The sequence below is a fragment of the Heteronotia binoei genome, chromosome 8 (assembly GCF_032191835.1).
Source record: "Heteronotia binoei isolate CCM8104 ecotype False Entrance Well chromosome 8, APGP_CSIRO_Hbin_v1, whole genome shotgun sequence".
In the NCBI taxonomy this organism is placed as follows: domain Eukaryota; kingdom Metazoa; phylum Chordata; class Lepidosauria; order Squamata; family Gekkonidae; genus Heteronotia; species Heteronotia binoei.
The window spans coordinates 97,091,240-97,117,235 of record NC_083230.1 but is presented as its reverse complement, the minus strand read 5'-3'; the positions used below and the strand labels follow the sequence as shown (position 1 = coordinate 97,117,235).

General features: G+C 43.6%; 1 protein-coding gene across 1 annotated transcript in view; it reads right to left on the bottom strand.

The window, feature by feature from the left end:
* The window catches only part of DGKI (diacylglycerol kinase iota), a 398,043-nt gene that overhangs the window by 111,262 nt on the left and 260,785 nt on the right, over positions 1-25,996 (bottom strand). Inside the window, 2 exon segments of the mRNA XM_060245690.1 lie at positions 14,040-14,102; positions 24,781-24,980. Coding sequence (XP_060101673.1) covers positions 14,040-14,102; positions 24,781-24,980 — 263 coding nt within the window.

Sequence of the window (25,996 nt, the reverse complement as noted above, 5' to 3'; positions counted from 1 at the left end):
AAGATAAAAATGTATGAGCTGGAAGCTAAAAATCTGTGAGCTATCTCATGCTAACTCAGCTTAGAGGGAACACTGATACAGAATAACTAGTTCATGTCCATTCAGAATCCATCAAATCATCCACTACAAGTCTACACATCTTTGGCTATTGCATTATGTTGCTCAACAGAAGTCATTCAGCTCCTGGATTGTCTGGTCCACACATTAAAATCCAGTTGTGAATGATTGCTATAAACATTATCATTCAAGAACCAGTTTAATAATGAAGATACAGTTATCAAGAAAAAGAGAATCCAAAAGGCCATATCAAATTTGGGCATATCTACACATAAAATGGTTTGATAGTAATTACTTTTCCCAGTGTATTCTGAGAACTACAGCTCTATGCGGACAGTTCAGGAAGAATACAAATTCCAAACAGATCAGCATAGTCAAGGACAAACCAATAGACGCAGATCAGGACAACTGGCTGTACCCCCTGCACACAAACAAAAGAATTTGTACAGGAGGAAGCGGCACCAACCTGCTTGTTCATAAGCAGTTTTCTCGCTCCTACTTTCCATCTATATGCATTGGCATCTCCAGGGCTTTTTTTGAGCAGGAATGTTTAGGAACACAGTTCCAGCTGGCTTGGTGTCAAGGAGTGTGGCCTAATATGCAAATGAGTTCCTGCTGGACTTTTTCTACCAAAAAAGCCCTGGGCATCTCCCTGCATATGTCATGCCTTAGCATCCTCACAAAATTGCACTTCTCAAGATTCCTAAACCATCTTTACATAAAACCAATACAATGATGCCTACAGGCGCACACACATTTTTTTAAGTGTTTGCCTGTGTGGGATGAGTTTAGTTTCAGATCTGATTTCCCTCTGGCTCAGCTTTTAATATCTTTTTCTATTACATATTTTTCTCTTCCTCCAGCTAGTTCCAAGAGCATGTGATTTCCCTTGCCCCATTCCATGTCATTGGTTAGGCTGAGAGAAAGTGACTAGTCCAAGGTCATAAAGGAAGGGTCATGGTTGAGTTTCAACCCAAGTCTCCACCACTCAGTTCAGCTCTAAGCAATATACTCATACAGACCTGTAAATGGCAAATATACCTCCTCCACAGCACACACTGACTACCCTGCTGGTTTGGCCCTTCTCTCTTTGCTTCTGATAGACAGTCCACTTTAAAAGAAAATGCTCCAGAAAGAAAGGGGAGGGCACTACACAGTGCTGTACCTGGGGACCTTCTGCATACCAAGCAGATGCTTTACCACAGAGACACACAAGGTGCTACTAGGATCTGAAAACTGCACATTGGACAGCCATGTCTGTGTGTGTGTAGCTCTTAATTTGGGGAACTGGTATACCCTATAACTCAGACTTGATGCAGTCCTCAAGTGCCTTTTTGCATAGAATCCAAAATGGAGGATTTTAAGGAGGCTGAACGTATAAAACTTACCTGTATTTTACAGTCAGGCTAAGCGAAAGAGCGTTACAGTTTCAAAAAGTAAACTTTCTCCATTATTATGCCATTATGCTTTAGCTTAAAAAAAAAATTCTGCTGACCTAACTAGCCATATTGTCATTGACCTTCTTGCAATAAAACCTACTGAGAAGGCAATTAGCAAAAATTTCTAAGGGAGCTTCTATTACATTTTTGGTGCCTGCTGTAAACAGGTATGACATTGCTGGAGTGAGTTTTTTTTAAAAGAGAGAGCTTGCAAATGAACCTGCAGTTAAAGCAGAACTTTAAGGAAGGTGGAAGTGACAGGGAGTAATGAACTCTGCAATTGCAGGTTAAGTCTGTGGAGGGAAAGGACAATTTTTCAGTTCTGTGCCAAGTTTTTTACTTAGCAAGAATACAGAATGTTTCCAACGTAGAAAAGATACGTACAATTTTTTAAAAAATTATAAACAGGTAGTCATCCCAGGAGAAATAATAACAGGTTTTGCAGTATGCCAGACAGACAATAACACTTCATTGTTAAATAGCAGCAGCTGTGTTGTCCAGGTGCCCTCAGATACCCAAAACTGTCTGCATTCAAAGCCAGCTGTCATGATTCATCTGAGAGGCAGCTGCACCCTAATTTCCTGCCCAGCTTCAGGGGATAGCTGTCTACCTTAACTGGCACTCGGACAGTCAGCTAACTAAATATTATATACCTGCATTTTTTTTAAAGGTAGAGACTTAGAATACAGGCAGATGGAAAAGAAGGTGGCAAACGAATGAAAGCAGACTATGCAATTTGACTTGACCTTTTGTTCATGCACAATTTCCTTTTGACATCCAAGAAGTGGTGGAGTGAGAAATTAAGATCGTCATGACAGGGTTCTATTATTGCCTTTGACAGTTCCAAATAAAATAAGGGTATCAAAATAAGAGTATTGGCAAGGCTTTAATGTTGTTGTTTTTTTAAAAAAAAATATGGGATAGTTTTTGTATTTTACTGGTGATAATCTATTGCTGCTACCTTAGGTGTTTATTAATGTGATTTTCATGTGGTTTGTTTTATATTCTTTGGCTGATTTTGCATCCTCCTTGGAAATTTTAGTGGAAAAGTGGTAAGTGGATATTATATAAAAAATACCAAGGTTGTTCTTCCAGTCTAATTGTGTAATCCTAAACGTTCCACCCATCTAAGCCCCATTGACTACTCTAGACTGCGCGGTTAAGAATATGAGCATTTAACTGCCTAGACTATATTTGCAGAGAGGAAACACAGAGTGAGGCACTGAAAGACTGACAGTTGTGAAATCAAAGAGGCACAAAGCAAGAAGCAACAGCATCCCCCAGTGTTGCAAAAACAACATCTTTTTTTTTTTCCAAAGGACCTGGTTGCTGCTAGCTGGTCATGCGGGGATGAAGCCGATCCAAACAGAAATGAATGTCAGATTATCTGAGAGGTTTGAATGTCGCCCCATCCAGCTGAATAACCAGTTCTTGTTGTTCCCCAATAAAAAGGCCAGCGGAAACTCACAGACCATCACAACCGCAAGCCTCAGCTTAATAACGGCATGCATCTAGGGAAAAGATGACGGAAGTAATACTGAACAAACCATCTTGACAGCATCTGGCATCCAAAGTTTTACTGCAGGCATATGAAACTGCCTTATACTGGCCCTGGTTCCATCAAGCTCAGTTTTATCTGCTCTGACTGGCAGTCACTTGAGGGTCTCAGGCAGAGAAAAGCCTTCCTTATCAACTGCAACCTGAAATCCCTAAATACAGAATCTGGGGCCACCTTCACGTAAAGGACATGCTCTATCACTGGGCCCCATGTCCTTCATACACTCTGTGGTGAAAAATTTCTGGGCTTATTTTATGTTTTTTTGGTAAAAGAAGATTGTAAAACACTGATGTTCAGTGGCTTCTTGAAATTTAAAAAACAAGATTTTGTAGTTAGTAGTCATCTTTTTTTTTTGTCAGCAGCTGTAGCATCACTTGGAGTCCATTTAGTCTCCTTTCCTTCCTCTCCCCACAACAGACACACTGTGAGGTAGGTGGGGCCGAGAGAGCTCTGGGAGAACTGCTCGAGACAACAGCTCTTCAAAGAACTGTGGCTGACCCAAGGTCACCCAGAGCTGCATGTGGAGGAATAGGGAATCAAACCCAGATTAGAGTCTATGCATTTAACCATTACACCAAACTGGATCTCTCAGAGAACTGTTTAATAATTTAATTATCTGCAGTTTTATGGCTTGGAATTTTCTTGCTTCACATGATCAAATAAATAAACATTTGTATAACACACACACATATGAATCTATTTAAAAAGTAATAATATACAGTCAGTTTGGTGTAGTGGTTAAGAGCGGTGGACTCTAATCTGGAGAACCAGGTTTGATTCCCCACTCCTTCACATGAAGCCTTCTGGGTGATTGTTCTCTCAGGACTCTCTCAGCCCCACCTACCTCATGAGGTGCCTGTTGTGGGGGGAAGAAGGGAAGGCAATTATGAGCTGTTTTGAGACTCCTTAAGGTAGAAAAAAGGTAAAGGTAGTCCCCTGTGCAAGCACTGAGTTGTTACCAACCCATGGGGTGCTGTCACATCACAACATTTTCTTGGCAGACATTTTGTTATGGGGTGATTTGTCATTGCCTTCCCCAGTTATCTACATTTACCCCAGCAAACTGGGTACTCATTTTACTGACCTTGGAAGGATGGAAGGCTGAGTCAACCTTGAGCTGGCTGCCTGAACCCAGCTTCTGCCGGAATTGACCTCAGGTCATGAGCAAAGTTTGGACTGCAGTACTGCAGCTTACCAACTACTCTTCTTCTTTGGTAGGGTTGCCAATCCCCAGGTGGGGGCAAGGGATCCCCTGGTTTGGAGACCCTCCCCCCGCTTCAGGGTCATCAGAAAGCAGGGGGAGGGGAGGGAAATGTCTGCTGGGAACTCTATTATTCCCTGTGGAGACTGATTCCCATAGGAAATAATGGAGAATTGATCTGTGGGTATCTGGGGCTCTGGGGTGGGGCTATTTTTGAGGCAGAGGCACCATATTTTTAGCATAGCATCCAGTGCCTCTCCCCAAAATACCCCCCAACTTTCAAAAAGATTGGACCAGGGGGTCCAAGTCTATGAGCCCCAAAAGAAGGTGCCCCTATCCTTAATTATTTTCAAATGCAGGGAAGGCATTTAAAAGGTGTGCGGTCCCTTCAAATGTTATGGTCAGAACTCCCTTTGGAGTTTATGCTTGTCACACCTTTGCTCCACCCCAGTGTCTCCTAGCTCCACCCCCAAAGTCTCCAGATATTTCTTGAATTGGACTTGGCAACTCTAATCCTTGGGTATTTCATGACAGATATCATTGGATTACTGTTTGCTTCCTGATACTTTGACATCTGCTGTATAGTAGGTCCTCAGGCCCAAACTGTATGTCTTCCAGTTTGGTGTAGTGGTTAAGTGTGTGGACTCTTATCTGGGAGAACCGGGTTTGATTCCCCACTCCTCCACTTGAATCTGCCAGAATGGCCTTGGGTTAGCCATAGCTCTTGCAGGAGTTGTCCTTGAAAGGGCAACTGCTGTGATAGCCCTCTCAGCCCCACCCACCTCACAGGGTGTCTGTTGTGGGGGGGAGAAGATATAGGAGATTGTAAGCCGCTCTGAGTCTCTGATTCAGAGAGAAGGGCAGGGTATAAATCTGCAATTCTTCTTCTTCCAGTACAAAAGATGGCTTTGATGATGAGCTAGAGTACAAACTCAGAACAAGAAACTTTGCCTTGAACCGCAGGATGTTCAAATCCCCACTTCCACACCTGTTTAGCCTACCTCACAGTAAAAGATGAATCATGTACCATCAACTGTGTAATTGTGCAAGTGTTTCAGCTCCATTTGTTTCCCACGTGGGTATGCTACAATGGTGATTTGTGTGAGGCAGTACTAATGATCCTGAACATGGCTGGAGTTCTAGATTGAATGCCAAGAACCATGGTAAACAGTTGAACTTTCAAAATGGCAGAATGATAGATTTTTCAGCTGCTCTGTTCTTTCCCTCGGTGACTTTCAACCAGCATGAGCCCCAGATGTATGCACTCTAACAATCATCACCAGAAACCAATGGACAGAATGAAATGTTAAAAACTCTAAAAATGTTTCCACACTCTGCATATTTGTTTCGCATCTGCCACAATAACACTTCTTGAAAGCTTCATGAGAATAAGATCTGGGAGGGAAGCAAGCTATCCATAGGCATCGATATCTTGCTTAGCTCCAATAAAAAGTCTCTAAAAAGGGAGGGAGACAAGAGAGACGCAAGCAGGTGAGAACTAGAGGCAACAGACTGATTTATTTTTTGTCAGACACCTCAGGGTGCTGTAAGACAGAGATGAAAGGAAGACCAAGATGTGATTGGCCCTACCCTCCAATCTGAGACTTTGGCAGGAGAAGGCTATGCAGATCCTCTCTTCCTTCCTGCCTTGGACATATGTAGGGCTGCCAGTCCCCAGGTGGGGAAGCAATAGCTGTGAGCTTTTGCTTCTGCTTCTGGTTTTTACACAAATCCCCAAGTGGGGGCAGGAGATCCTCCAGTTTGGAAGCCCTCCCCCCACTTCAGGATCATCAGAAAGTGGGGGAAGGGATGGAAATGTCTGCTGGGCATTCCATTATTCCATATGGAGACCGATACCCATAGGATATAATAGAGAATTGATCCACTGGAATCTGGGGGGAATGTTTTTGAGGTAGATGCACCAAATTTTCAGCATAGCATCTAATGCCTCCCCTCAAAACACCCTCCAAGTTTCAAAAAGATTGGACCAAGGGGTCTGATTCTATGAGCCCCAAAAGAAGGTGACCCTAACAATTATTTTCAATGGAGGGAAGGCATTTAAAAGGTGTGTGGTCCCTTTAAATGTGATGGCCCAAACTCCCTTTGGAGTTCAATTATGCTTGTCACAACCTTGTTCCTGGCTCCACACCAAAGTCTCCTGGCTCCACCCCCAATATCTCCTGGCTCAGCCCCAAAGTCTCCAGATATTTCTTGAATTGGATCTGGCAATCCTAGACATATGTGGCAACTGAAGACACACAGCACATGCACAACTATGGCTATAAGGCTCACATGATAAAGTTCTGACTATAAGTTATTTACAGTCCACCTTTCTCACTTGGACTCACAGTGGATTACACAGCATGAGTCGATACAACCAATGGATGGGACATTCAAGAAACAATACAATAGGATTAGGGTTGTAGAACCAACTGGAAGTCTACAAACAGAACTGAAGCAAAGCATAAATATTAACATGACACATTAAAGGATGCAAAATTCCATTGATCCTAGTTTCAACCAGTCTGTATACAGCAGTATAGATAGGGTTGCCAAGTCCAATTCAAGAAATATCTGGGGACTTTGGGGGTGGAGCCAGGAGACATTGGGGTGGAACCAGGAGCAAGGGTGTGACAAGCATAACTGAACTCTGAAGGGAGTTCTGGCCATCACATTTCAAGGGACTGCACACTTTTAAATGCCTTCCCTCCATTGGAAATAAGGAAGGATAGAGGCACCTTTCTTTGAGGCTCATAGAATTGTACCCCCTGGTCCATTCCTTTTGAAACTTGGAAGGTGTTTTGAGGTGAGGCACCAGATGCTATGCTGAAAATTTGGTGCCTCTACCTCAAAAGACAGCTCTCCAGAGCCCCAGATATCTATGGATCAATTCTCCATTATACCTTATGGGAACCGGTCTCCATAGTGAATAATGGAGTGCCCAGCAAACATTTTCCTTCCCCTCCCCCCATTTTCTGATGACCCTGAAGTGGGGAGAGGGCCTCCAAACCAGGGGATCCCCTGCCCCCACCCGGGGATTGGCAACCCTAAATATTAGGCTTCCCAACCCCCCACCTGGCGGGGGACCCCCAAATTTGCAGCCTCCTCCCCCGCTCTCCAAAAATCCGGAAGCAGGGGGGCATGCGTGTAGGCATCATCTAGTTGTAGAGCTCCTGATCCGTTTGTAAAATGTGTGCCTTTAAGGCTGCGCAGGAAACAGGAAACAGGAAGGGCTTCATTGGAAAGGGTCAGTAATAGTTTCCATGGAGAACGGCCCCTCCCTTTCTTTTGCTTTCGTTTTCACAGCAAGTAGAGTTCTGCAGGAAGAAGATCTAGTAAGTATTTGTGTGTGAGAGCGAGGGAGGGGGCAGTGGATTCCCTGGTTTGGAGGCCCTCCCCCCGCTTTAGAAAGCATGGGGGGAGGGAAATGTCTACTGGGCACTCTATTATTCCCTATGGAGAATGATTCCCATAGGGAATAATAGGGAATTGATCCGTGGGTATTGGGGGCTCGGGGGGGCTATTTTTTGAGGTAGAGGCACCAGAGTTTTAGTATAGCATCTAGTGCATCTCCCCAAAATACCCCCCAAGTTTCAAAATGATTGGACCAGAGGGTCCAATTCTATGAGCCCCAAAAGATGGTGCCCCTATCCTTAATTATTTCCTATGGAAGAAAGGCATTTAAAAAGGTGTGCTGTCCCTTTAAATGTGATGGCCAGAACTCCCTTGGAGTTCAATTATACTTGTCACACCCTTGTTCCTGGCTCCACCCCCAATGTCTCCTGGCTCCACCCCCAAAGTCTCCTGGCTCCGCCCCCAAAATCCCCAGATTTTTCTTTAATTGGACTTGGCAACCCTACTAAATATAGACCACGGTCCCTGTTTATTCTGTGTGAATCATTTAGTACAGTGCAAGTCTATTGCCTTCATAGAAAAGCCCTCTTGAATAATTCAGTTTTGCATAGTTTGGAGAAAACCAGGAGAGTTGGAGCCTTTCTGACCTCCTGAGGCAGGCCATTCCACAAGGGGAAGCCACAACAGAGAAGGCATGTGTACAGGCAGTTTTTAGAGCTGGCTAATTAATCATCCAGACCCTGAGAAGATATAGTTGCTGTTCTAGTTTGACCATGCATTTCTGCCTCTAATGCCATACAAAAAGAGGAAACAAGAGAATCCAGGATAAAGTCTGAGCTGGGAGCATGCATCTAACTTCCAAAGAACTTTTCTGCCACAGCACCAGGCTGAGTCAGATAGAAGACAACTTTTCATTACCTGCTCTCATTCTCATTCCAATTATTTGCAAGTTCTGTGAACCACAACGTATCCTTCCTGTGTCAATAAAAACAGAAGAATGCAGTTCCCTTTCTCTGACATTTAAAAAATAAATAATAGCCTCCATTCTACCATCCAAATAATAACATGGTAATATAATTCAACGAGAGACCTGTCTCCTTTAAAAAAAAATCCCCCAAAATTAAACTTTCAAAAATACATAACTCCCCTGGGGCATGTTTGCACTGACAGATTAATGAATTACCTATCTCCCAGAAAATAAAAAAAAAGAAATAAACATGCAAAACTAATTAAATGCCCCTGACTTTAGAACAGTGGGGAGAAGTAAAACGGCAACCACAAAAGAAAATAATTAACCTTGCTACTGAGATTTCATTGCAAGAATTTAAGCAGCAATACATTAAAATGAGGCTTTATTTGATGATATTTTACTCATTCAAAGCATAAAAGAGATGCCATCACAGGAAGGCAGCACCGTATTTTCCTCTTTAGACAAAACACAGTTCCCAAACCAAATTCCTGCGTGACCAGAGGACAGGACCGGCCCTCCCGCTAGGCAAACTAGGTGGCTGCCTAGTGTGCCAGGAGGATGGGGGCGCAACATTGGGCTCCCCACCCCCCTCCCGGTGCCCCAGGCAAGCACCTAGTTTGCCTTTCGCCCCCCCGCCGCTACCGCCCATCCCTCCTTTCCTCCCCCCCCCCCCGCACCTCTCCCCCTGCACCTCCTCCTCCTCCCTCTGGACCCTTTTCCACCCTGGCATGTCAATTTCAATGCTGAAACCGGATCTAGCACCACGTTCTGGCTATCTAAAGCCGCCCCCCCCCCCCGGCCGAACACTCCAGTTGCAGTTAAAACTGCGCCATGGGGCCAGGCTGCACTCATCATCTGTCCCTCAGGAACAGCATCCTGAAAGGGCGACCCCCGCTACAGCTGACTCTTCCCCTCCCCACTTCTTAGATGGGAGGGGAGGAGTTCAGCGGGGATCACCCTTTCAGGACGCTGTTCCTGAGGGATGGACGGTGAGTGCAGCCCGGCCCCGTGGCGCGGTTTTAACTGCGACTGGAGTGTTCAGCCAGGGGCGGGGGCTTTAGAGAGCCAGAACGCAGTGCTAGAGTCGGTTCTGGCGTTGAAATTGACATGCCGGGAAATAAACTGGGGTGGGAAAGGGTCTGAAGGGAGGGAGAAGGCATGGCGGAGAGGTGCGGAGCCACAGCGGAGGGGAGGCGTGGGGAGGCTCTTTTGGGGCACCAGGCAGCGAGTCTGCCTAGGGTGCCATGGGGCATCGAGCCGCCCCTGCAAGAGGAGCAAAGCTAGGATCTACTAAAAACAAAGGGATCATTGGGTTGGCAAAGGGAGGCATACAGGATGAACCCCCCCCAAGCTGTTCACCCTCACCACTGGCCCCAAAGACCTGCATGTAACCTCGATATTAGAGCTGTACGTACCTGACATTTTGTGGTTAGCTCCACTTTCTGCTGTAGCCATTTTGTGACTGGCTCTGCCTTCTGTGGCAGCCATTTTGTGATTGTGCCCACCACCCTTTGTCAGAAAGCCAAAGATGTCCACAGGCACTAAAAGGTTGGGGATCCCTGGATTACTGATATAGATCCATAGATGTGTAGTTAACAGAGAGGTCATATCCCTCATGAGTCCTTTATCCCCATGACACCTGCTGGCCTTTTGTTAGTCTCTGATAACCAAATTGTTCCAAGAGGTATTTTTAAAATGCTTCCAAAAATAATAATAAATCAAACAGTTTCTTTCTTCAGTTACAGTAAAACATATGACATGCTCTGGCAATTCTGCATGGGTGGGGGCATGGCCAGTCTACCCATTTCTTCTGTCCCCTTCTACACATGCTGTTGTCATCCAAAACCCCAGGGACGACCCTAGACTGTCTGGCACTCTAGGCAAGGCTAACTCCCCCCCCGCACTGATAATGTCATCAAGTCACATGGGGACACCCAATTTGGTGCACCCAGAAGGCTGGCACCCTAGACAATCATCTCAATGGCCCTGCAACCCCACCCCCCACAAAGTTTCAAAAAAGTATCTTGTCTAAAGAAGGCTACTGAGATGTGCACTGAGGTTCTTTGGAACCTTACCAGAGCTTCCTTGATAAAAACACCAATAATGTTGGAGAACCTGCAGCTTGTCTGCCAGCATTGTAGAGAAACCTTTCAATTCACAGGACAGAATAGCAATGCACAAGTGCCCCCTGATTTGCTTCCTGGATGAGCTTGTAAAGTATCCTAGAAAGCCTCAACGTTCCAGCACAGAACAAGAGTTCCAGATGAAGTGCCCAGCTTCCTAAGAAGATAAAGTTCATCAAACACAGGATGACTGAAAACTGGTTATAAAGGAAAACCCTATAGAACTCCAAAACAGCCTGGAAATGATTACTTCCTGGTGCTAGCAGATGTCATAACATGAGATAACTGTCTGATTACTTATGATAAGAAGTAGGAAAGTATATGAGGTTCGTTCCCATTCACACTCCCTGATCCAGCAGTTTTATATAGATATACCCTACCCTAATGCACATATGCAGCAGTGTCCTATTTCAGAAGACCATGTTGAGAACTTTTTTGCCCCTGCAAATCTGCTTCCTCTGTGGCAGTGGTGCTCAGAGTGCAGGTTAGGACCAAAAAGTGGGTGGTGATTCTCTAGCAGGTAGGCAATTATATCTTTACAAGTGAGGGGACCCATTTGGGGAGGAACATGCATTCCCATAAGCCTATATAGGCTCTCTCCTTTTCCTGCTTCCTTCTCTCCTTTCCCCCCCCCTCCCCTGGCAAAGTCTGGCTCAGTTGTATGTAGGGTTGCCAATCCCCAGCTGGGGGCAGGGGATCCCCTGGTCTGGAGCCCAGTTGTATGGTGGAGAACCTGCAAGGACTAGGGTTGCCAGGTCTGAACTGGAAAATATCTGGAGACTTTGTGGGTGAATCCAGGAGAGGGTGGGGTTTGGGGAGGGGAGGGGCCTCAGTGTGGTACTATGACATATACTACACCCTTCAAAGCAGCCATTTTCTCCAGGGGAGCTGATCTCTGCCGGCTGGAGATCAGTTGTAAAAGTGGGAGATCTCCAGGCCCTACCTGGAGGCTGGGAATCCTAGCAAGGACTATTGTATCTTTTTAAACATGTAAATGGTATGAAAATGAGCAACTCTTTACCAAAAGGGCCACAAATGCTCCATTACTGTCCAGAATGCAAACTGGAGAAATCAGATCATATATCTGATCGCTGATTTATTAGAAAATAATGAAAACCCTGAACTACTATGAAAATTCCGATGACTACAGTAAGAGACTTCGTGTGGAGGTTGCAATGATAAATAAGGTAATTCTGCTGTTAGCCAGATGTTTATAAATATCAGCATGCAAGCACTCTCTCTTTAGATTATATAAAATGAATAAATTTAATGCCAACATTTATTTAATGAATAAATCTCCAATATAATATTGGGGAAAATGATACCAGTTAAGCCTATAGAACTCTGCCAACGACTTGCAGCTTTTGCTATTCCTCGAAGTCAAGATTATTTCTGCGAAATGACTTTGGCCCAGGATATGTGAAGGCTATCTGCTGGGGCTTTATATTCTGCAGAATGTCTTCTGCCATATTTTGTTCCAACAGGATTTTGGAAACAACACACATCACCAAGCCAAAGAAGAACATTTGAATCTCAAAGCCACTAACATCCCAAATCCAATTTTCTAAGTGCCCCTTGGGTTTCTACTTTAATTCATCAGACATGCTAATTGTCAGTCATAATGCAGCTGCCTGATTAATCTATTCTTTTCAGATCTGAAGATACAGAATTTCTCTGACTAGCAAATTAGCTAAGGTCTCTTTGCAAAGATCGGTCACTTATTCCATGCCTTCACCTGACATCTAAAATTAACTGGAATACTGGAAATATCAGAGAAACTGGGCAGAGGGGCCAAGTCCCAGGAATCGGGTCCAGAAACAGTCTTAATATGAATCAACATTTAACTATCACTTACTGTGGCCAATTTCAAGAGAGGTACTAGTTTCTTGCTTCTAGAACCCCTTACATATCCTCCCAAAAGATGGAGGATATAGTCAGATGACATCATATAGTCATAGTCAGATGACGTCATTCTGGCATTTAGATTTATGCACAAAACATGTTAAGAACACCATTGATCTTCCCCGGTTGGTGTTATTAAATGGCTGAAATTTAGACTACCTGACCATGAACCATTCACATTCACAAAACAGCTTTCCTTCACTGATAGCTATTTATTCTAAATGAAAATAATTGCTATCAGGCAGAGGGATGACATGGACAAGAAGTTACCACTTGAAAATTACAATCATTCCTATGAGCCAAGACTCTAGAAGCTATGCCATAGACACTTGCCATTTTACTGCCCAACCACTAAAACTGACTGCTGTCAGCTAACAAGTTGGGTTCTGAAAAACTAGTAACATCCAAATTGTGGCAGGCTGTCCATAACCAATTTGATGTAGTGATCACTACCAATTTGATGTAGTGATCTGAGGAGAGCCAGTTTGGTGTAGTGGTTAAGTGTGCGGACTCTTATCTGGGAGAACCGGGTTTGATTCCCCACTCCTCCACTTGCACCTGCTGGAATGGCCTTGGGTCAGCCATAGCTCTGGCAGAAGTTGTCCTTGAAAGGGCAGCTGCTGTGAGAGCCCTCTCCAGCCCCACCCACCTCACAGGGTGTTTGTTGTGGGGGAGGAAGGTAAAGGAGATTGTGAGCCGCTCTGAGACTCTTCGGAGTGGAGGGCGGGATATAAATCCAATATCTTCTTCTTCTTCTTCTTCTTCTTCTTCATACTAGGACTAGAAACACAAATTCCCACTCAACCGCTTAGCTCAGTGGGTGACTTTGAGCAAAATGGCTCCCCCAGCTAAAACTACATTATAGAGTCATTATAGAGTCAAATTCCCACTCAACCGCTTAGCTCAGTGGGTGACTTTGAGCAAAATGGCTCCCCCAGCTAAAACTACATTATAGAGTCATTGTAAGAATAAATGGAAGATGCAAGAATATCTATATCTATTACCCATCCATCCATCCATCTTTCTATCAGCAATCTATCCATCCATCCATCCATCCATCATGCATCCATCTATAAGTTCTACCTGACTTTATCTAAAACTCACCAGTTTATCACCAGCTCTGCCCATGATCTGCCAGATTTAACTCTGGCTCTGCCTGAGTCACCAGATTTCTGTTCTTGATCAGCCCTTTACTATGCAGATTCTATCCTGGTTCTATTGGCATGGGATCTACTCAAGGGCTGATTTAAAAAAAAATTAAAAAGATGATAACTTTAATGCCACATGGTCTCTCTGCCCATTAAAAATCAAGAAATTAGTTACTGTTTTGCCAAGCATGCTAGATCTCAGAATGGATGGCTGAAGAATTAGCACATGCAGGATAAGAGCTAAGGGAAGTGGAGGGCAAGAGAAAGAAGAGACCAGTGTTACTCACATGGTGAAGGAATCAGGGGGAGCTGAGACTCTTCTCAGGTCAGCCGAATGCACTTTAGGGATACTATGGGCATCAGGAAATGAGCAGCCGGGAGAGGGTCAGCACAACAGCGTAGACAGACAAGGAAAAAGTCCAGACAGAGAGGGGAGGGAGTAAAAAGACATATAACAACATTTAAACATACACAAAAAGAAAGCATCGCACAAAGGCTAAATGGAGATGGAGGCTTACACTCCAGGGCTTCACATTCAATAACAAAGAAAGCTAATGAGAGATCAGCAAGCACAATGAGGGAAAATGGTCTCCGGTTCATTAACATGGTGGAACTCTGATAATAAAATAGGAAGAGGCCAGTGGCAGAACTGAAATATCAGATGGGCTTCAGAAGAAACCCAGAATTTGATCCTAGTGGCAGAACCTGAACACAGTAAGAACTTTAAAATCAACACTCTGCAGAGAGAGAGAAAGGCTATGAGTCATTAAACTAGAACTACAAGCAATCATTTTGCTTGAGCTTGCTTTGGTGGGGAGGGCGAGCTATAAGCCAAATAAATACTAAATAAATCTCTACATCGACAAAGCCCTCCACCACTGCAAACTCCCTCTGCCTCCCTTGCAAGTCCATTCAATCATCTCTTCCCATCATAAACCTTCCCTGCTTTCTCAATTTGTTCCTTCAACACCTAGCCAAAAGTGTGGATATCTGCAGCTACATACCTATGTATGGCATCTGGCTTCTCAAGCATTGTTTCCGGCAAATGGAATGTCCACCAAGGAACAAACTCAAAAATGCACCGCCTAGGTGGAGCTTAAAAGGAAGATGCTCCTGTTTTAAACAAGGCAACCTATGCTAATTTTAACCATAGCTACAGAAGGCTAGCCATCCCATAAGTATCACCAATAGGAGCTATGACAGACTGCACTTTTTAAAGAGGCTTAAAAGTACTGTACATGAACTACAGGAGTATTAAGGGTTAATAATTCACAGAGCCAGAGAGCCTCGAGTGACAGGCTGTTCTGGGCAATCTGACTGGTCAGCGTTAGCTGAGCAGACAGTCTTGAGAATGTTTGATACTGAGAAAAGACATACTAATACCTGCCTTAAGTGTGAGAAAACTACCGTTTTCGCACACAGCTTACCTCACAGTCACGACCCTGTTCCCTCCGCAGCGTCCGGTCGGATTTCCCACCATCTGCGCCGGAGTTACAGGAAGTGCCGCAGTTTCTGCGTAGCAAACGTAAACTAGGTTTTAGTGGTTTACATTTGCTATGCAAAAGCCACGGCACTTCCTGTAACTTCGGTGCAGATGGTGCGAAATCCGACCAGACGCTGCAGAGGGAACAGGATTGTGACTGCGAGGTTAGCTGTGTGCGAAAACGGTCAACATGTTTTGAGACTGTCTTTGATTAGCCCTGACAGAAAAGAGTTTAGTGCTGACCCTTTTAATGCCTTCCCTTCATTTACAGAGTTGTGCCACCTTGGCAGCATGCCTGCACTAGTAAAGGGAATGCCACAAGGAGGATGCCCCTCACTTATTTATTTACTGTTCTCTGCTAACTCAAAATTCAGGACCATTACTACTTGCAATACCAATATAATTCAACAATGTAAGATCAAAAGAGACCCTATAGATTTAGCAACTTAATCATCTTGCAGGGCTGGATCAAAGGGGGCAGAGGGAGAAGACACCCCGGGCAGCAGAGCAAAGGGGGTGCGCTGCCAGCACCCCTTTTTCCTCCAAATAGAAGTAGATCATGGTGAGAGGGTAGTGGGGGGCACCATTTTTTAACTTTGCCCCTCCTCCAAAAATAGATACATCCGATCCTGCAATCTTACACAGAAATATTCTTAAAAGTGGTCTGTTCATCCCATATCAAGAACCACAAAGCAGATCAAACACATGTAAATTATATGAAAAACCAGTCAAATTATTTTTTTTAATCACAAAGGTATGCAACATGGCTTCTCAAAACACTAGAGATCCTTAAAACGTTTAGAATGCTTGGAAAGTTATTTATATTTATTTGGTTTTACATTTGACCTCTCTATTCTGATGCCTTGCTAAGGTGGCCTTTTTGGATTTCCAGATAATGGATTTCCATGCCATTATTTTCCCAACAAGGTATAAGAGATTTTGAGACCAAAGCTGAGCCCAGAAAATGATATGAAAGTAGTTGGTGGAAGTTCAGTCTCTAAAAGCAAGCATATCTGCCCCACCTAGTAGCTGGGAATTGTCCAGCTGAAGTTCCTTGGGCAAGCGTAAGAAGGCTTTTATATTATTATTTCATATATTTTATATTTTCATATTTCAGTTTTAAAACTCCATGTCATCATACAGAAGATTTTTCAGTGTGGGTTGAAAGCACATACACATCCAAGCAGTGTCAGTGCCGATATTCCCCATAGCCTATGGAGAATGTTCGTCTTATGGTCAGAATTGGATCCAGTAGAAAACTAGATGCTGATTTTACAGTGCTTTTCTCTTCAAAGTGACATTCAGATTACATATCAGACCTGTTTCTCTAAGTTGCCAGCACTGCAGTATTGTCACTATCAAGCCAATTTTCATCTCTTTCATATATCATCAGTTTTTCTATTACCGATTCTGGAACTGGTGTTTAGAACTGGCAATTCTGTTAATGACGCATGAGGCACTATGAGCTGTAGTTCTTTTTTTCTGAAGCAAAATTGACTCTCCCCCCAGATTAACTTTCAGTAAAACTTTGCCACCACATCTAACAGGCATGACTCAGAAGACAAATGCACCAAAGATAAGAACCATAAACAAACATAACATCTCCTGGGCCACATCTTTATCTTCTATGCCCTCTTCCCCTTATCTGGATATAAACAATATTGGTATTCCACCCTGGTGCCACTTAACCATCATCAAAAGCTGTTATCTGCCTTGTTGGTTCTGCATCATTTTTATGTATATACTTGTAGGCAGAATTTGCCTTTTGCAGGAATAGATAGGATACTGGCAAGAAAAGATATACAAATCTTCACATACTTAATCTAAAGATTTATAATGAGAAGGACCCTTTCACAAGTAGTTTCACCTCTCTTTAGCGCATGGCCATACATTGGGTTGGATCCAGGGTAACTTTCCAATTTCCACCTATTCCCCACCTTATTCCTGCTGCAGACCCTCCCTCATGTCATTTTTCTGTGGCCTCTATCCCCCAGGAGCAGCATTTTGTGGAGATCACTGAGCTGCATTAAGATGGGAGAGGCAGGAAATTCCATTCTGTCATTCGATAAATTAGTCCGGATCAAACCCATTGTACACAAACCTGAGTACTGTGCCTGTTTTAGGATTCCACCCAGGGCCAGCCGAACATAGTAGGCTGCATAGGGTAGTAGCCCAGATTCCAGAGAGTCTAGGATAATCAAGGAATACCTCACATGCCTGGACCCTTGGTAGGTTTGCTAGTCCCCAGGTCCCAGCAGGGGATCCCCTGGTTTTCCAGGCTCTTCTGTACCACCAGCCAGCTGGACAGCAGGGGAAAGCCCCACCCCAACAGCCACCATGTGCTTTTAAATCTTGGCAGACTTAAAAGATGCTTGCAATGGTTAGTATTTTGGAACATGCGTGTGCCTTTAAATTTCAGCAGCAGGAAAGGAGGGGGCGGGGCAAGTAGGCAGAGCTATGAGCTTGTGAAGCCTGTGAGAAAGGCAGAGAGCAGAGTCCCTCGGTTTTGCATTCAATTCAGAAGTCATTTCTATGGTAAAATGGATAGGAAAGAGTTAGCTAGAACCTGATGACCCTAGGTTGCTGTCTGTTTCTGTTCCTGTCTAAAGAAGTTAGTTGAATTACAGCAGATTATTAAATTCAGCAACTCCCATGAATAAATTGCCTCAGTGAGATCACAAAAGTGTGGGCTTGCAAACTCTGTTTATTTTGGATGCTTTGTGAGCATGTGCATGTGTCCCTTTAAAAAGCCATGCTTGGAAATGCTTCTAAAGCCTGATAAGGGGAATTATGGGAGTATGATAAATTTTACTTTCATTTAGTGGAAGGTCAGCTGCCAAGGAATGCAAAAAAAGACGATGAGGAAATGAAGACTTTATTCAGAGGAACTGCACTGCTGTATTTTTAATTTATTTATTTAGGAAATGGGAAAGTCTTCTGGTTCCATCCATCCCCAGAGTCTCCTGGCTCCACCCCCAAAGTCCCCAGATATTTCCTGAGACGGACATGGCAACCCTAACCCTTGAGATCCTAGGGGGTTAAGAACATAAGAAGAACCCTGTAATATCAGACCAATAATCTATCTAGTCCAGCAACCTGCTTCACACTGTAACCAAATACTTCCTCTGGACGGCCAACAACAGAGCATAAAGGATCCTTGGCTTTGGGATTCAATGGATTAGTGCCTCTAAATGTGGAGGTTCCCCTCAGTTACCATGGCTAATAGCCACTGATGGATTTATCCACCATGAATAGATTTAATCCTCTTTTAAAACTGTTTATTCCTGTGGCCATCACTACATCCTCTGGCAGTGAATTCCACATTTTAAACACTCTCTGTGTTAAGTAGGATTTCTTTTTGTCTGAGATGCAGTGACAAATGACAATTATTGTCCCTGACTTTGCCTGTTTGCAAGCTCTTTTCCCCTGCAGCAAATTCTTGGAGGAAAAAATTATATTTTTATGAAAAGTTGTAAAAAAATACAAGATTACTATCCTATCTTTTCTCCAAAGTAGGTGTCATACCTCTCCCCACTTGTTTTTCACATCCTTTCAATGGTCATCTGCCCAGTACCTTAGAAAATGTGTATACCACATTTTTGCTTTATCAGGGTTTGAACCGATTAAAACTATTTGCCTTCAGAAGAGGGGCAATTTCCCCCTCTCTTTTGTTGCAGCCATGCAACTCATGTTGCTCTGGGGGGGGGGACATCCCCTAAGAGCAGCATTTCATGGGGCATCACCAAGCTTTTCTATCTTCCAACAGGTGTAATATATATTAAAATAGCAGCAAGTTTGCAGGTTCACTATATATCTATATATAAACATGGACACCATTTGTCAGTTTTAATGTACTCAGCAAATATTCCACATTTTTAAAAAGTTTAAACAAATTTACTTTAGCCGTGTTTGAATGCCTTTCACATTAATATCCTATCAAGATTTTGGCAGATGAACTTAAGAGGAATGTTTGCAGAAGTAAAACATTTTAAGCAAATAGTGGAGATGACAGGAAATTATTTTCAAATTCGTACGAGTTATGGACAGTGACTATCGTGATTTTCATCTCACATCCTGTGCTATAGAGATATGTCACAGGTTCGGCGCATGAAGCATTTAAGCAGCAATACTCGGACTTTAGCCATGGCCTGAATTGCCTCATATTACAATATTTGACATTTACTGATCAGCCCCTTGATGTAAACAGCAGATAAAAAGCAAACACCTAAAGTAAAAGGTCTCTTCACACCCTCAAGCCAATATTCTTGCTTAAACTGTACAAGCCTAATGCCCCTCTACAATCGGAACACTTGTTTAAGCAGGACAGATGAAACAGTCCAGGTTAGTAGTAATACAACCAGATGTCAATCCCCTCCTTGAATATTGTATAATGCATGACAGGGCTTTTTTCAAGGGTGGGAGGAGGTGCTGGCACTCTCAAGAGGGAAATGAAAGAGAAACACAGGGGTGCCCCTCATGATCTTTTAAACATTTCTTGAGAGTTTTGTTTCCACAAAGAGGTTCCAGAACTCCATTCTACCGCGTTCCCCCAGTAAAAAAAAAGCCCTGAAGCATAGACTTCAATAGAAAATCCAAAGACAAATAAAGAAACATCAAGAAGGAAGTATATCAGAGTCCCAAACTTTTTGAACCCGAAAGCACCTTTGGAATTTTTACAGGGCATGATACCCACTACCCCAAGATTGTTGTTGTAGGAGGTGGAGCAAACCCAACACCTCTTTCCTCTGTTTGCTAAATAATAGGGTTGCCAGACCCTCCCCCCAATGGGCACTTTTGCAGGGCACTTCCCTGCCACTGGCCAGCTGGCTGGCAGGGGGAAATCTCACACCCAACTGGCCCAAAGGTAACATGATGACATCACCCAGAAGTGACATCATCACGTCACTAACACTCTAGTTTTGGGACAAAAACTATATGGTAAAATTGGCTTTTGAGAACTGCTCAAGATCAGTTCTCAAAAGAGCTCTCTCAGCCCCACCTACCTCACGGGGTGTCAGTTGTGAGGAGGGGAAGGGGAAGGAGATTGTAAGCTGCTCTGATACTCCAAGTGAAGGGTAGGGTATAAATCCAAACTCTTCCTCTTCTTCCCAGTCCTCCTGATCCTACAGCTGCTATCACAGCTATGAAAAACACTCTCATTGGAGTGAGGGCAGCCAGTAATAAACCCCTACTTTGAAATAGCCCCACTAGGGTTTCCAGCCTCCAGGTGAGGCCTGGAGATCTCCCACTTTTATAACTGAGCTCCAACTGGCAGAGATCAGCTCCAGGGGCTGTTTTGAAAGGTAGATTCTATGGCACTGTACCATGCCGAGGCCCCTCCCCTCCCCAAACCCTGGCCTCTCCCCTATCCACCCCCAAAGTCTCCAGGTATTTTCCAACCTGGCAACCCAAGTGTCACATTCTCAGGGTGCAGACAGACAGGAATCCAAAGCCAATCCAAGGTCAACGTCCAGGAAGTCAAGCAGGAGCCAAGTTACCAATGCAGAATCACAAACCAGAATCAGAAGTCAATGTCCAAAAGCCAAAGGGTCAGGGTGCCAAGGAAATCGAGCAGGTCAGGATCAGGAAGGAGCGTGGATGCAAGCCAAAGAATAGACTTGTTGCTTCCACAAGGTTACCACATCCTGGGTGGGAGTTATATGGGAGTCTCAATCAGCCTGCTCCCTGGGTGGCAGTGACTCTGCTAGAATTCAGGGCTGAGAGATCTGAAGCATCAGCGTGCCTCATGTCTTCACTCTGAAAGTTCTTTCTGGAGCCTGCTTCAAACTCTTGAGATGGGAGGAGGAGAGCTTGGAGGAGATTGATCGTCAACAGTTGACACTGGTGCCTGGAGAGTGATTGATAGGCCAGCTGCTGTTTGTTCGGCTGTGGAACTGGCTGGCAACTCTTCCAGGTCTGTTAACTCTTCCAGCTCCTCCTCGTCAGGGCTCATGACACCTAGGCCCCACCTACTTTCTGAAAAGTTCAGCTGGGGTTAGAGAAAGTAGTGGTGGGTACCACATTAGGAAGCTCAGAAGCAGATATTGAGTGTAAAGACTAGAGTGGGTAGAAAAAGGGTGAGTAGATATAAAGAAGGCAGGTAAGCATGGGAGAACTCTGAGAGAGATTATGACTGGAAGCCTCTCCTGTATCAGCATGGCATAGTGGACACTGAAGAGAGTTGTAAGGCACTCTGTACCTAGGTTTCCAACTGAAGCTTTATTTTGCTCTCCTGGTTTTGGAAGCTCATGGGTGGGGGTGTTCCAAGAACAGCAAGAGTCTTTTTTTTTTTCACCTCCAGAACATACCCAGGCACATTCTACAGGAAGCTATTTGCATGGGCTATTTACTTATTGTTGGCCTTTAGTTTTTGGACACAAAGGATATTTTTAAAAAAAGTTTAATGGATGAACAGCAAATGCAACTGAACTAGTAATTATATTTTCACATTTCAGTAAGCCAAACAAACTATGCAATATTACCCTTTTCATATTTCTCATCCCATAATTCAAATCAGGCCTCTTCGCCAAGAAGAGACAAAAGATATATATAACTAGTTTCCAATATTGTTACAAAACTTAATTTTGATGCAATGAAACTGTTAAATATGAGTTATCGGTTTTAGAATTTTTCATTTCATTATACAAATCTTTATGCTGGGTTTGTTAAGGAAATTATTTCTTTAGTGGATTTGACAGATATGAAGACCAAGTCTTATCTTTTATAGTGGATGATGATTTGCGGTAAATTGTAGAAGGCCCTATTCGTTGATTTTCAGGATGCTTACACATAGCTCGGTCTAACTGCTTTGGCGGGGGGGTGGGGGAGTGTAAGGAATGGACTAATACATAACCCAGTTATCTAATATGAGGCTGGTCCAGATGATGCATAGTTCCATGTATACTTGTCCCACCTCCAACATCAGTGGGTTTGGTGATATAACATGCAACAGAAGCCAATGCACATATACTCATATAAAATACTAGATATGGAGAATTTTAACTGTGTGCGCAGAGTCTATGCAAGTCAAATTTGGCCCCTTCTGAACATTACATCACAATGCTGAAGTTGGAAGTGAAATTACCACTCAAGGTAGGCACACTGGTAAAGCACATTCTCTTCTGCTGAATCCCTTGAGTAAAGAAGCATTCCCACCTCTACTCAAATTGTAAATGCGCAAAAAACAATCTTGCTTGCCCAAGTCATGCTCTTAGTCTTTTCCTTCCTCATCTTCTACAATACACCAATAATAATACTGAACAACCTCTGACGGTTGTCACAAGAATCATTGCATTGAGATAATGTACATGAACTCCTTTGAAGATGTTTGTGAGCTATATAAACACTGTGCTGACAATTTCATATATTCAGACTCATAGTGATTTGGACGAAGAATAAATGATATTTGCAAAAATGAATGCAAATAGAGACCCAAAAATCCAGTGAGTTTTCAATATTACATTATATGGAAAATATTGCCAAACATCCAGGGAATATTCACTCACCCAGCAAATAGAGAATTGGATAGGGGCATTTCAGCACTAATTCAATATGTTCTGCCATCTACTCTCATTAGGGCTGAATCAGACTTAGGCTAATTGTGCTACACAGTGGAGATTATCTGGCAAAGCCTTTGTGAGGACAGTATGGCTGCATTTAGATGGGGAATTTGGTCTGAGGAAGCCACACCCACCCCAGATTTAAAATACATGTTTACATGCGCACATCTGGGCCCCAAGCCGAAAGTACACTCACCTGATCTCCCACCACATTGACTCTGCCTCAATAAAACACCAAGTACTTCCCAGTGACAAACTGCTGAAGCATGGCGCATTTCTGGGCCATCTGAACAGCTGAAGAGTGTCATACAAACACCATTCAAGTGCATGAGTACTCCACATCTCCACATCACAGTCTGTGCCTCTCTCGGCAGCCAGGCATGTATTGTCTGCTCATGGTGGGGCGCTTCAACCTGTGCTGGCTTTTTTTTTAAGCCAAGAGAACGCTGTCACGAGCTGCCTATCTGAATCCAGCCTATGCTAGTTTGCATTAAAATTTGTCCCCCTCCAGATAAGAGGCCTGACCTGGATAGCCCATGCTAGCCCAATCTTGTCAGATCTCTGAAACTATGCAGTGTTGGCCCTGCCTACTATTTGGATAGGAGATCACTCAGGAATACCCTCCTGGTGGAACCAGCTGCCGGAAGAGGTAAGGGCCCTGCGGGACCTTGTTCAATTCCGCAGGGCCTGTAAGACAGTCCTCTTCCGGCTGGCTTACAACCAACTAGAACTAACCAGCACTGAAATACTGAAACGCTGAAACATGGGAATTTCAAACTGAGTGTAGCTGTAAGACCACCGTATGTCTTGAATGTTTTAAGTACATAATTATGTGAATGTCTAGATTTTAATTATGGAAATTTGGAATGTTAATTTTTATGCATAATTTTATATTTTATGTTAGTTTTTATATGTTGTAAGCCGCCCTGAGCCACCTGGTGGGAAGGGCGGGATATAAATCTCAAATAAATAAATAAATAAATGACATAGAGGAAGGCAATGGCAAACCACTTCTGAACATATTTCTTGCTTTGAAAACCCCACCAGGAATTGCCATAAATCAGCTGTGACTAGACAGGACTTTCCACCACCATCTCATTAGAGCAGCAGTTCCCAACATTTTTGGCACCAGGGACCGGTTTTGTGGAAGACAGTTTTTCCATGGACTGGGGGGAAGCGGGGGCGTGATGGTTTTGGGATGATACAATTGTGCACTTTCTTTCTATTAGTTTGGTGTAGTGGTTAAGTGCACGGACTCTTATCTGGGAGAACCAGGAGAACTAGGTTTGATTCCCCACTCCACTTACAGCTGCTGGAATGGCCTTGGGTTAGCCATAGTCATCGCAGGAGTTGTCCTTGAAAGGGCAGCTGCTGTGAGAGCCCTCAGCCTCACCCACCTCACAGAGTGTCTGTTGTGGGGAAGGAAGATAAAGGAGATTGTGAACCACTCTGAGATTCGGAGTGGAGAGTGGGATATAAATCCAATGTTGTCTTCTTCTTCTTCTTCTTCTTCTTCTTCTTCTTCTTCTTCCATTGTAATATATAATGAAATAATTATACAACTCATGGCCTGGTTGCTAACAGGCCACAGATTGGGACCGGTCTATGGACCGGGGGTTTGGGACCCCTGCATTAGAGCATAGTAGATGGTTCATAACCAAATGGCATTGGTTCTTTGCTGTCCCTAAAATGCAAACAATTGAAGACTGTACATGGTTAGCAAAACAACAACAAACGTTTTACCACGATGCTGGGTTTGTGGAATTAGTGGTTTGGGCCCTGCTCCTGTGGGTGTACAACTGCCTTTGCTTGCGTAACACAGTTACTGGTGTGAGCTATGAGGAGACAGTATTGTGTATGGGACAGAGAAGTATGGAATGAGTTAATACTGTTCAGGGTCCCTGCCTTTGCTGAGCTAAGCTCCTTTGAACACCTCAACACCACAACACATCCCCCTGTCTCTAGAAAGGCATGCAGCTAACTCACTCATTGAGCAAAGGCATGGATGTCCTCCTCTTGCTTTTCTGTACCATATTGGCCTGATTCCTCAAGGAGATGCGGATGAGTGAGGGAGCCAGCCGGCAAGGCTCTCCATCCACTTGCATGGGGATGGACTTGTACGTCAACAATGTCACCTCCCGGCACTGATGCAACCTTTCTCCGTGGCCTCCCACCTGAAGAGCAGCCTTAGAAAAGACACAAACAAGAGGGAAAGGAGGGGAAAACATAATGTACAGTTGGGCATGGTTCACTTTTCACTGTGTAATTTCACAGTCGCCTTGACCTGGGTGGCCCAGGCTTACCTTATCTCATCAGATTTCAGCAGCTAAGCAGTGTCAGCTTCGTTAGTAATTGAACAAGCACCAAGAAGTCCATGGATGCTACACAGACACAGGCAGTGTCAAACCACCTCTGTTCCTTCCTTGCCTTGAAATCCTTACAGAGGTCACCATAAGTTGGCTCATGTTCCAGTTTGGAGACGTGAAAGGCAATAATTACATTTTAACCTCTCAACACCAACCAACTTTTCAAAGCAGATGAATAAGAGACTGACAGATTTTTATCCATTCTGCTTATTCTATTTTTGCTGATTTGCAGTGATGCCTAGAGAAGAAACTGACTTTTTAAAATAGCACTAGAAACATTTAGGGGGGAAATATAGCCTGGACATGCTGAACAGTCAGACTTGCAGTTTTCAGTTATTTAGATGGATGTAATGAAAAAAGCTGGACGCTAAGGAAATTTGCAAGCTATAGAACAAACTCAGCAGCACAGGAAAATATGTAAAGAAACTGGGATTTTCCTCCTTTTCAAGGCACTTGAAAGGGGGTGCATTTGATAAAGAATATCCTGTTCCAATGAAGAAATGGCCCACTTCTGGATTTTTTTCCAGTTCACTATTTATATTAATTTACTTTCTTTGCTAACTGCTTCTTCAGGAATTTGCTCAAGGCAAGTTGCAAAAAAGCAGCAAAAAAACCTCCCTCCATTAAAAATAAACTAAATGTCAACAATAAATCAAGCTTAAAAACAGTCCAAATACAATCAAAACTAACACAGACAATACAAGCACTGCAATATGGCAACACAGCAAACAACTAAAGTAATAATAATATAAGCAGCACAAAATCCACATCAAGAAGGTCAGACCCCCCAAAAAAATTACATATCAGGGCAGGTAAAATCACTAAATGGAAACCAA